The 12,563-nt window shown below is 41.7% G+C and overlaps 1 protein-coding gene across 3 annotated transcripts in view; it reads right to left on the bottom strand.

The window, feature by feature from the left end:
• The window catches only part of Jarid2 (jumonji and AT-rich interaction domain containing 2), a 191,518-nt gene that overhangs the window by 96,483 nt on the left and 82,472 nt on the right, over positions 1 to 12,563 (bottom strand). For all 3 annotated transcript variants that reach the window (XM_051170638.1, XM_051170646.1, XM_051170661.1), the window contains one exon: positions 10,556 to 10,691. In XM_051170638.1, the coding sequence (XP_051026595.1) occupies positions 10,556 to 10,691 (136 nt within the window). The remainder of the gene's footprint in view (positions 1 to 10,555; positions 10,692 to 12,563) is intronic.

Below are 12,563 nucleotides of genomic sequence, written 5' to 3'. Positions count from 1 at the left end.
AAAAATAAATGAATGGGGCTTAAGTAGAGAAATTCAAATCTCTCTCAAGAGCCAAATCAGCAGTGATATCCAAAATTCTAGGAAAAAGTCAAGAGACTATGTTTTTTAAAAAAAAAAAGTGTGTGTGTATTGGAGGTGGGGGTGGGGGGAAGAGGAGAGCCTTGAAGGAACCACGTAAGGTCCATTTTGCTGATTTATCCTCAAGGCTGATGGCCTTTCTCCCAGATAGAAGTCCTAAACTATAAAGAGCACATGTTCCCATCTATCATCCTCTCAGCTTCCTTGGATGAAACAGCAATACATTTTTTGATTTTAAAAAGTTATGAAACTATGCCAGGCATGATGGCACATGCCTTCAATCCCAGCACTCGGGAGGCAGAGGCAGGTGGATCTCTGTGAGCTGGAGGCCATCCTGGTCTAAACAATGAGTCCCAGACAGCCATGGCTACACAAAGAAACCTTGTCTTTAAAAAGAAAAAAAAAAAAAAAGTATGAACACTCATAAGCAGAATAGGCTCTATCTATTCATAGGCTACCTGCCTCTGCGCCTGATTAAAGAACTCTCTAGTGACCCCAAAGCACTTTGGCCCTTTGTACACAGGTTGAGCAGAGAAAATGGGTGGGAAGTACTAGGAAAAATGGCTGCTCAACTGAACTGCTGTATAGATAGAAAGGTTTCCTTACCCCAAAGGCCCAACAGAATTCTTCTCATATAATCTCAAAATATTGACTCTTCCTTTCAGGTCCACCTCAGTCACCAAGCCCTCTTGTACCACAAAAATCATTCTGATCACACTATGGCCTCAGAGGTACTCAGCCCTCCTGCCTTCTACGCTAGTTCTATTTACTTGTGAATCTGGTCCCCCCCCCCCCTTCAATTTACATTGAAAAATTCTATCCAAATGGGAACAAGACTTTGCAAACATCATCAAGAAAATGTCACATAAGCACAAAAGAAAACATATATGTGTACTAACATAAAATCCAACATAATTCACCATTGAAATGAATTCCTACTTTCACTGCCCCTGTGTCCTACCAGAGTATAATGAAAAGATAGTTTTTATTTCTTGTTTTGAAGCTGTAATTCTCTGATTTTGACTGTCCTTAGCCTGTGCCAGTGGTAAAGGAGGAAAGGGTAAATTACTATTTGTTACTCCTGAAGTGCGGCTTTCTTCCCAGCATAAAGAGGTCACTCAACAGGAACAGAGTTGTCAGTGCAGAGTCTGATGCTGTTCTTGCCACCTACTACAGCATCCGTGCTACAGGATGCTGAACGAAACAGACTTTCATTGCAGCCACAAGATGATGATCAGCAGACCCTCTCTCCCACTGCTACCATACCCATCTGCATACTCAAGCCCAGCAAGTGCATCACAGGCCTTTATGTAAGCAAATTAGCAGACAACAACAAAATCTTTAACGTACAACTGGGGTTAGCCATGTCTTGGCTAATCATATACTACAAGAGAAAGAGGTCAATGAACGGGAAACTGCCCTAACGCTCACATTGCATAGTTTGAACCATAATGATGAGCCACATTTAAGAGTCTGGGACTCAGGACAGGTCAGTGTCTATAGTATCCCCTATAAAAACAAGCATCCTAGTATACACATAAGGAGGGACGGCAACAGTGCATCCTGAAATCCCAACAATGAATGAAGACGCAGGGACAGCAGGATTTCTAGGGCTTTCTAGACAGACCTACTAAGATGAATGGCAATTGACGTGACTTCTGGCCTGCAAATTAAGTCATACATACACGTTTGTGTGTTTGGGCATGCAGGGACAGACAGAGACACACACAGATCCACAAAGCTTCCTGAACATGCCAACTTTCCAATTATGGGGCTCTCACTCCAATACTGCCAGGTGTGTATATAAACAGTGACAAAAGACATACATAGGAACATTTAATCTCCAGGCCTTTGATGCTCCAAAGAGCCTTATTGTTCCAAGGCATGTGGAAACCTATATAGAATCATAATGTTCCTACAAAGGAACAGGTGTAACTCATAGGAAGTCAAGAGAACTACCCTGGCATAATAGGGAAGTAGCAGAGGGTTGCTCACTGGGCATATGTGCATTTATCCAAAGTAAACTACTAACACTGCACTCATGATCTTCCAAGAAAAAGGAAATTAGTTCCTGGATTACACACAGCAAAACCAGTCAGGACTCCTATATCCAAATTCCCACTGGATCACCTCCTATCTAAGTGACCTTGTGAGAACTCCACTGTACCTCAGACATTCAATAACGACGTTCAGCGTGCGGAGCAGCTAACTGCAGAGACCCTGGGCCTGCCATGTCAGAAGCAGGACAGGTGCCTATATGCAGGCACTGGCCTGCCATGTCAGAAGCAGGACAGGTGCCTATATGCAGGCACTGGCCTGACATGTCAGAAGCAGGACAGGTGCCTATATGCAGGCACTGGCCTGCAGCTTTGGTCTTTTTGTTCTTCCCACCCGCACTGCACTGAGTCTATCTACATAGCTCTGGCTGTCCTGGAACTCACTGGCTATGTAAACAAGCTTGCTGGAACTGCCTGCCTCTGCCTCCCAATGGCAAAAGCAGGTGAAGCAGCAGTGGGAACCTAGAGCAGAAGGCCAGTATCCTTGCTGGGTGCCGCGATGCATGAAGGCCTGCGAGTCTGAGGCCAGCAAAGCCAGCCAAGGCCAGCCAAAGCTGCACAGAGCAACTCGGTCTCGAAAAACATCATTAGTATACACTGCAGTAACTTTTCAAGTTTAACTCAAAAGAGAAGGGGGGGGGGGGGAGGGTAAGAAAAGTTAAACCCCAAGATGATGTAACAAAGCCTAAATAAAATTGTTTTTAAAAAAATGTTTACTTTAGCAGAGTTCCATCCCAACATTAAAGACAGAAGAGAGGGCTGGAGGAGCTTGTTGCTGTTTAATTGGTTGGTTTTTGTGGGGGTTTTCTTTGGGGGGGAGGAACTAACATTTCAGCCGTTTTGGGGGAGTGGGGGGAGAATCTGAAACTCACTAAGACCACCAGGCTGAATTCAAACTCAGAAATCCTTCCTGCCTCTACCTCCCCAGAGTTAGAAGACAGTCCACTCAGATGTTTCCTTCCAAGAATTTTCCCAATAAAAGATAGTGATGAAGTAGCATAAGGCATAAGACCAACAGGGTTTTTGGGTTCCCTCCCCCCCTTCTGAAAACAAAAACAAGAAACAAAATTATAAAGGAAAGTCTCAAACTGATGTCTTAGGGGAGTGGAGGCAGAGTGAGTTAGTATACTAAAGTGAAAAAACGGATCCTTCAGACTGAAAACTCCAGACCACTAGTAATGCTCTAATTGGCAAGCTTGGCACCTGCCATTTAAATTAGATTTCTAGTTCTAGTCTGTCATCAATATGATCCATTCCTTCCAATTAAACTCCTCATCAAGGCCTAAGATGCCTATTTTAAGAAGTCGGGCTTCTGAACACACCTCTGAACAGACCCTTCCCTCTCCTCTCTAGAAAGCATTCCCTTATCCACAGTACAAACATGTGTGCCAGTCAGGGAAATCTGTTGTGACAGCTACTTGAATCTAGTTCCAACCCTCTGGTATAGCTCAAATCCTAGTCCATCTCTGTCACTCTGCATCTTTGATTAGAAGACCTCACTCATGTCCCTGACATCAGCTGCTTCCCTGTTAGCCTATGCTGGTTTCTGATCTAATTGTCCTATAGGAATCTTTTTTTGTAATTTTGCTTAACTTATTTTTTTCCCAACTTCTCCAAAGCACTTCCACTTGGGCTTCATGGATGGGCACACATCAACTCCACCAAAAAAATTATTTCCTGTCAAAGTGTCAACAATGGCGGTGCATGCCCGTGAACCCAGCACTCAAGAAGGTGAAGCAGATGATTGCCCACTGTGCCAGAAAGGTAGGTACGTAGGTGTACACCTAAGTATGTACACGTGTACACACACGCACCTTAACCTTGAGGTGACTGCATTTATGACTACAACTAAACAGAGGAGGGTAAAGAACCGAAACTGTTTACTGCTTCTATTAATTCAATTACAAAAGCCCAGAAATATGGTCACTTTAGTAAATACTTACCACCCCCTTTGTGAGGTACTTTTCTTAATTAACAGTTTTCACTTAACCTCCTTCAAAGAGAAACTAGAAAGGATATCAAGAGGGCAAAAATAGGCAATGCAGGATGAACAAATTGACACATGGGATATGAAAAGGAAAAAGAGGCTAGAAAGGTACATAGGTACAGCGATGAAGGGTAGCAGAAGGGTTGGGAGAGATGGGGAAGAATCACTGAAATACTTTTAAAATGTAATCAAGATAATTAATGACTTGTATGCTACATGTTTACAAAGAAAAATTACTTTGAAAACAAGAGTTGTCTTATGAATAATTATGTTAGACTCTTTTTTAAATATTTATTTATTTATTAAGTGTACAGTGCTTTGCTTGCATGTACACCGGCACACCAGGTGTGTACCAGATCTCATTATAGATGCTGTGAACCACCATGTGGTTGCTGGAAATTGAACTCAGGACCTTTGGAAGAATACGCAGTGCTCTTAACCTCTGAGCCAGCTCTCCAGCCCCTCTTGATGGAGGGTCCAAAACTAGTTGGTAGATTAATTAAATTAAATAGGAGTCTAGTCCAGAAAGACTGGGTTTGATCTTGGCACTACCACATGAGTTTGGATTAGCAAACTGCTACTCCACTCTTATGCTCATCCAGATAAGCCTTCCAACACTAACTGTGAAATAAGAAGAACAGCTTAACTTTTACAATTCCTGACCCTCTGTAAGGGTCTAAAGAAAGAGATCCAACTTCCATTAAATCTACTCAAAATTGTTTTGCTGGCCAAAGGGCTTGCTGATCTGAGATGACATTTATAGGAAGCAAATGAAATTCAAATACAGTTAATAGCTCCCCTCTCTTACTGTGTAATTATGTGTACTCGTTATTTGTGTAGCATGTTATTATTTAAATGTCTCTAATTTTAGGCCCAGCAGGCCAAGGGCCTTGAAAGAGTGGCCAAGGTCCCAGCCTCTGCAAGGTTTTCTTGAAAACCTTTGTCATTTCATTTCATCAGGGAAAGTGGCATTAACTACAGCAGGAAGGAGAGAAGGCTCACCATCAGCAGATCTTAACACTGCCTCATCTCTCAACCCAGCTACCGCATGGAGCTGCGATGAAGATGTAAAGTCTTTCAGTCAATGCACAATACCTTCAAAGTTTCTCCTCTGCTTCCTTTAAAGAGACAAAAGCTTTCAGTCCATGTCACTTCGGGAGCACCAAAGAAAGATGAGCAGTGAGCATAATTTTAGGACATAAAAAAAAGAGGTCTCTAATATCTTATCCCATTTAGGTTATTACATGACCTGTGTAAGTAAGTGGAAGGCCGGGTTCAGCCACTCAGACACAAGCTCCTATGTTAATTCTCTGTATTAACAGCGACAACCACCCAACTTCTTCACATGGGCTGCTCCCTCATCATGCCAGTGACTTAGCAGAAGTTAAGTCAATTTGCCTCAACAGAAAACAATGCCAACTACACCCCACTGTTCATATGCAAAAAGCACTATTTTAGATTTTTTTAAATCAACTTTTCCTAAGAAATTCCTATAGAAGAAGCAATAGTTTAGAAATATCTGTTTTTAAAATGACAGAAGGAAATGGAGAGATGGCACTTCAGAGCACTGGCTGTTCTTCCAAAGGATTTTGGTTCAATTCTCAGAACCTAATGGCTCGTTAAAGTCTGTAAATCCTGTTCCGTGGTATCTGACATCCCCATACAGACATTCATGCAAGAACACCAATAAACAGAAATAAAAACATAGCCAGGCAGTGATGGCGCATGCCTTTAATGCCGGCACTTGGGAGGCAGAGGTCAGCCTGGTCTACAGACAGCTTCCAAGACAACTAGAGCTGTTGCACAGAGAAACCCTGTCTCCAAAAAACAAAAACCATAGATAGACAGACAGATAAAAGTAAAAAGCCAAAAATAATAATAATAATAATAATAATAATAATAATAATAATAATAATAACAACAACAACAACAACAACAACAACGACAACAAAAATGGCAGGAGAAAGAATAAAGCATGCTGTGTTCAACATAACAGTTTCAGAGATTTAGTGTTGCTTCTTGTGTTCTGGAATGCAAATTATCATCTGAAATCAACGCTACATAACTTGAACTATAATTCCTATCTTGCAACTGCAAAATAAACGCCCATGTAATAGTTATCAGTCCCTTCTCTACCATCATGTCTATGCCTGCCTGCACAGTGCCATGATCATCTAAAGCTCTGAAACTGGAAGCCAGCCACAACTAAAACATTTTCCTTTATTAGAGTTGCCGTGGTCATGTTGTCTCTTTATAGCAATTGACATATTCATAAGACATCCACAGGTTTTCAAGCCACAGGAGTTCCTGGCACGGGGAGGGGTCAAGTAAGCATGATATACCCTAACCAAGAGGCTAACTGCAATTGACACGGTAACAAAGAACACAAGAAACAAACTCGGTTTCCTTCAATGAAGAATCGATGCTAATATCAACTCCCTGGCGGAGAAGTAGTTGTCCAAAGCAAAGAAAAGGCCACAGCTTTTGTTCTGAACCATCTTTGCACTTCCCCTGCCTCACAGGGGCCTGGGCTATCTCTACCTTTTAGCTTGCAGGTTCTTAAGTACCATCCTGCCTCTAGACATTCCACATCCTAGTAAAAGCTGTGCACTTGTCCCTCTTTAATGAGCAATCTAAAAGCTCTATTGCCACTATATACATTTTCATCATAAAAACTTAAAGAGTACCATTTCTATACAGGCTATGAGATGTGCATATTTGAACATATGTGCTGGAAGACGGTATGTATTCCTTAGAACTGGAGTCACTGGCAACTATAAGATACACCAACATGAGAGCTGAGCTCTGGTCCTCTGACAAAGTAATATCTCCATTGTCCACCGCAATTAAATCAATATATTCCTTGCTTCAACACCATATCCCCTTTAACCTAAGCCATGGCTACATATGATCTATAGAACATGTTTCTTTTGGTATAGGCTGTGAGCAACAGCCTGTAATAAGCATTGATTGGATGTACAACATCTTTCTCCACCCGCCACTCCTCCCCTCTGGCAAGAGGCTTTCCGAACATGGGTCCTCGCCTAGTGTTGTGGAAGGAGATGGGATTTATCTGGAGGGTTACTGGCCTGGCCACAATTCTCCACAACGTGACCAGCTACCTCCCCAGGAACTGTGAAACAAACCCTCTCACACACAACAATGAGAAGCCACTCTATTATCAACAGATTTCAATGCCTGGAATCCTCCCTAATTTCCCTTTTACTGAGGGAAATAGTACAGCATTCCAGGTAAGTATAGAAAAGTACATTCTCCAAAAGGAGTTATTCCCATTGTAGTGATTCTGCTTTCTAGCTCTTTCCAATAAAACCACCAAACTTGACTACCTTTAATATTCTTTGGAGGAAAGGTTCTTTTTGTTTATGGGGTGGGAGTGAGCAGTGCTGAGACAGGCATCTCTATATAGATCCAGTTGGCCTCAGAACTCAAAAAAAATTCATGTGCCTCTGCCTCCCAGTGTACTTACCACTATGCCTGGTTAAAGAGTTTTAAAGTTCTTTAAAAAACAAACAACAACAAAAGCCACCACACACAACTCAAAGTCCTGATGAAACTTGGTCTGCAGGGTGACAAAGGTACTCTTGAAAAAGATTAAGAAGAACCAGACACTCTCATATTCACATCAATTTCACAACAAAATTGAAACTTTTGAAACAAGCTGCATATGCCAGCACCAGAGTTTGAGCCCCAGAACCCACAGCAGGTAGCAGGTATATACAATTCTAGCAATCCTATAAGCAGGTGGGAAGTAGACTATTTAGTCAAGTATGCAGCCCAGCAGCAACATAAACGGGAGAAACCCTGCATCAACATGGCAAAGGGTGAGAACTGATTCCCAAAAGTTGTCCTCTGACCACTAAGTGCACGCACAACCCCCTAACAGTGTGCAGACAAGCAGATCGGCTTGGACAAATGGGTGGACAGACAGACCTGCCAAGTATCTGTAATAACAGCATTTGTCAGGCTGAAGTGAGAGGATTATAACATCACAAGTTTGGGGTCAGTATAAAGGTAAAAAACAAAGAAAGTACCTGACAAATACTTAGCTTTCACTATACATGTGGTGCCACGTTAAGTCTTCAATCATAATAGAAAAGCAGTTTGTAGCTATCAGTACAATGTCTCCGTTAGTATTTTCACACTAAGTATCAAAAAGTCAAAGCTAAATTTAGCCAGACAGTTAGCAGCAGTGGGTGCTGCTTTAACAACTTTTAAGTTTTTCTCCTTTTATCCAAATAATACCATTCATTACTAAGCTCCAGACAACTGTCTACCCGCTTTCATAATGACTAATATTTACCAGTTAGAAAAAACTATACTGAATTTCTGACAATGGACAATTAATAGTACTAAAGCACTGCCTGCGACTCCTGAATAGAATAACATTCCTGTTCACAAACATAAAAACAGTCGCTACTTCTCTACTCTTGCTCTGGCATTCAATCCAATTCTTCCTCATCACTCAGTGCCCAGACATTCATGAATTTAAACAAAATATTACTACACAGTGATAATAAACCATCCCTACAGAGAGCTTAGAATTTACCTGCAACCAAGGAATAGAAAATGGCTTTCTAGAACTTACATAATTCTCCAAATGGACCTTTCAAATACAAGTTAGCTGAGAAGAGCACTGATGAAGTCAGAGAGATACTTAATAGAATAAAAAAGGCCAAGCCAAGGCTTCTTCTGGAGGATCAGAGTTCACAGAATCCACATGGCAACTCACAACTGTCTCTAACTCCTGTCTCAGGGGAACTGATGCCCTCTCTGGCCTCTTTGGGGCCAAGGCATAAACATACTGCACGCATAATACACAGACAAAAAATACCCATTGTTTTAATGGGCATACTTACTTCAATACAAGGAAACTTCTACATTAAGAAAACCTACCAGGTAGAGTTTGTGTCTTCCTTCACAGCTTAAGACAGCAAAACAAGTTGGGTGCGCAATGGAATTCACCGAGGTGGTTTTAGAAAACCTTACCACTGGGGCTAGAGTGATGGCTCAGAAGCTAAGAGCACTGGCTGCTCTTCCAAAGGTCCTGAGTTCAATTCCCAGCAACCACATGGTGGCTCACAACCATCTATAATCTGATCTGACGCCCTCTTCTGGCAGAGTACTGTCTACACAATAATAAATAAATCAAGAGGGAAGAGGGAGGAAGGGGGAGAGGCAGGAAGGGAGGGAGGGAGGGAGGGATCAGATCCACTCTGTAAATGCTAGCTCCAACAAGAAACCATGGAATACTCCACTAAGGCAAAGAAAATTGGGCAACACAGTAGCAATCAAGAACCATCTCAAGTAGGATGTGGGGGTGCACACCCAGCACTAGAGAGGCAGAGGCAGGCAGATCACTATGAGTTCCAGGCTAGCTTGGTTTACAAAGTGAGTCTAGGACAGCTCAAGGCTACACAGAAAAACCCTGTCTCAAAAAAAATAAACAAACAAAAAAGATCCATCTCAAACAAGTTGGAGGGAAGTAAGGACCAACAACCAAGACTGCCCTCTGATTTCCAGGTCTGCACATACATGGTCATCATATGCATACATGAGAAAGGAGAGGTTGTAGGGAGGCAGGAGAGAAAGGAAAAGTGGAAGTCATGTGTGAACTATCTCCTGGCATCTGGTACACTGCATGTGTTGATTCTCTTGTTTCCAGAGCCAAATCTTTAAGACAAGAACAGATCTTTTCCTGTGGCTCTTTCCTTGTTTTATACAAAGTGGAACATAAACAATTCATTCCATAATCTATAAGCAATTAAGATACATACAATAGACTATGGAATATACCACAGTAGAAAACAGACAATGAAATTGTTTCCTAAAGATCCTACTGAATAACAGAGAAATAAAAAGTAATAACCATGGGAGCCAGTTCCCTCCAGTTTGCCAGATCTCCTTAATAAACACAGGAAAAGGTTCATTTTGAGATTAGGAATTCTAACCATTGTACACCCATGTCTTGTAGCAACTGGCCAAACCTGATCAAAAAGGAAGTCAGCAGTATGCTTGCAAGGTTGGTAGCACAGAGCACAAGGAGCAGTAGGCTTTTAGGTTATTTCTTTATATAAGTAGGGCACAAGGCTTGATGTTCCAACAAGATTAAAAGGTTTTGTGCACATACAGGGTAGACTGATTACATGCTTGCTTGCATGCATGCATACATATATGCAAAACTGCACTATATAGGTAGCTTATTCAGTTTATGGCCTCCAAAACAGAATAAGGCACATTCACGATTCCATTTTGCAATACATAAAACAAAAAATAAATCTATAGATTCAAATGTATGTCCAAAACATATATTCATACAGCCAAAATTGCTTAGGCCAGAAAACTCAAGCTTTATGAGCTCTCTCAGAACAAGGCAATACAGAGAGACCATATCCAGTTCCTATTGTAGACTCACCATTCACTGTTTTCAGGCTCCCGGCAATGCCTTCCCCGTGCTGCCTTTTCTGTGCATTCTTGAATTCCTTCAAAGACAAATAGAGCACTTTCCGTACCACCCTCTCTTCTGACCATGGGATCCCATCGCTGTCATCCTGTGAAAATGGAAGAATGGAGTTACCAAAAATCAGGCACACAACAAATATTCAGACTCACATTTCACTGTCAAGCTTCAACAGGGTACGGTGTTACACATCACTAATCCTAACCCTTGGGAGAGCTAGGTGGGTCTTCTTGAGTTTACAGGTGCCCTGATCTACCATAGCAAGATCCTGGCCAGCCATTATTTTTTGTTTTTTTCCAGGGGAGGGGGGTTGAATGTCCGTATTCCTAACAAGAAGTGTCAGAGTGTAAAAGTGGCAATACATTCCTTCTGTCCAAATCTCAAACTAACCCTCCAATGAAGGAATGCAAAAGCGCTAACTTCCTCATGTAAGCTCAAGACAGTTGTCAACATCAAGACCAGGTACGTGTTCAGCGATAAGACCACACTATAAACTACATCATACGTATGTACACAACATTATATATGTGGTCGTCTTTTGAGAAGTGGTTAGAAGACATTTTGACTGTTGCCTTCAAAGAGTTAAAAAGTAAACCGGATGTCCATTAGCCTCCTAAGCCATGATAGTGCATGGCTAAGGATGCAGTTCAATGGTTGAACCCCAGAACCACAAGCTGCAGCAACAAGATGCCTTGAAGGGATCACTTTAAAGTATGAACTCATGACCAGCAAGATAGCTCAGCAAGCAAGAGCCTGCTATCCAAGCCTTATGATCTAAATTTAATCCCCAGAACCCACATAGCAAAGAAGAATCCACCACTCAAAACCTGTTCTCTGACCTCCATCCATGTGCCATGGTGTGTATATGTGGACACATTTACACAATAATAAATCAAATCAAATTCTAAATATAAATAGACATATGGATCTTTGTTCTTAAGAGAATTAACAAAATAAAGCCACGTGATGAAGAAATAAAGAACCAGTGTTCCAACACAAAAGATAAAATGAAGAAGGGGCGGGGTGCTCGCGGAGGGCTAGGGCGCATGTCTTATCTAGCAAGCATGAGGCCGTAGGTTTGGCATATGACACTAGTGGCTACTAGAAAATTAGGAAAAAATTCTGCGCATGAAACCAGGAACGGGATTAAGAGTTTTCAGCAAAAAGTCTACTCCCTAAGAACATTAGGGGTCTGCACTGCGAACTTCTGCAAGTCCTTAGGCGAACAGTCCCAAACCTACTGTGAGACTTAACAATTTTATAACAGTGTTCCTTTGTGACTCTCTAAAAGTAAAGAGGATACAGATGTTTAGGTAAAAGCAGGACTCAGAACACTCATATTTCAACCTTCTTTCTGCTGGAGCATAGCTCAGAACTGTCACCCAGGGCATAAGGGTTGTAGGAAGGGAATGGCTTTTATTACCATTGCAAACAAACATGTAAATATCTCCAGAGAACTCAATGAGAAGACTACATTATCTGAAGTCTTGTCCAGCTCATAAACTACTAAATTCTGCATAAGCACAAACTTACTCCTTAGAAAAAAATCCGACCACATAAAGATTCTAAGCCCTATATGCAGCTGCACTCTGGTTAAGCTTCAAGGATTTCCTAGGGCAGTGGTTCTGAACCTTCCTAATGCTGTGGCCCTTTTCTTCATGTTGTGGTGGACCCCATCCCCCCACCATAAACTTTGTTGTTGTTGTTACTTCAGAACTGTAATTTTGGTAATATTATAAATCATAATATAAACAACCTGTATTTTCCAGTGGTCTTAGACAACCTCTGTAGAAGGGACATTTGACGCAAAAGGGGTCAAACTGCTGTTCTAGAGTAAAAGACAAGCCCAAGGGGGGAACTATGGTATGATCTGCACCCTTGCCCTGACTAGACCTCCTCCACTCCGTATGCCTGTCAAAATGATATTTCTGTTGCCGAGCAGCACCTATAGACACTCAAGTCA

Source organism: Acomys russatus, chromosome 3 (assembly GCF_903995435.1).
Source record: "Acomys russatus chromosome 3, mAcoRus1.1, whole genome shotgun sequence".
In the NCBI taxonomy this organism is placed as follows: domain Eukaryota; kingdom Metazoa; phylum Chordata; class Mammalia; order Rodentia; family Muridae; genus Acomys; species Acomys russatus.
Note: the sequence above shows the minus strand (reverse complement) of the source record. Positions and strands in the feature narration are given on the sequence as shown.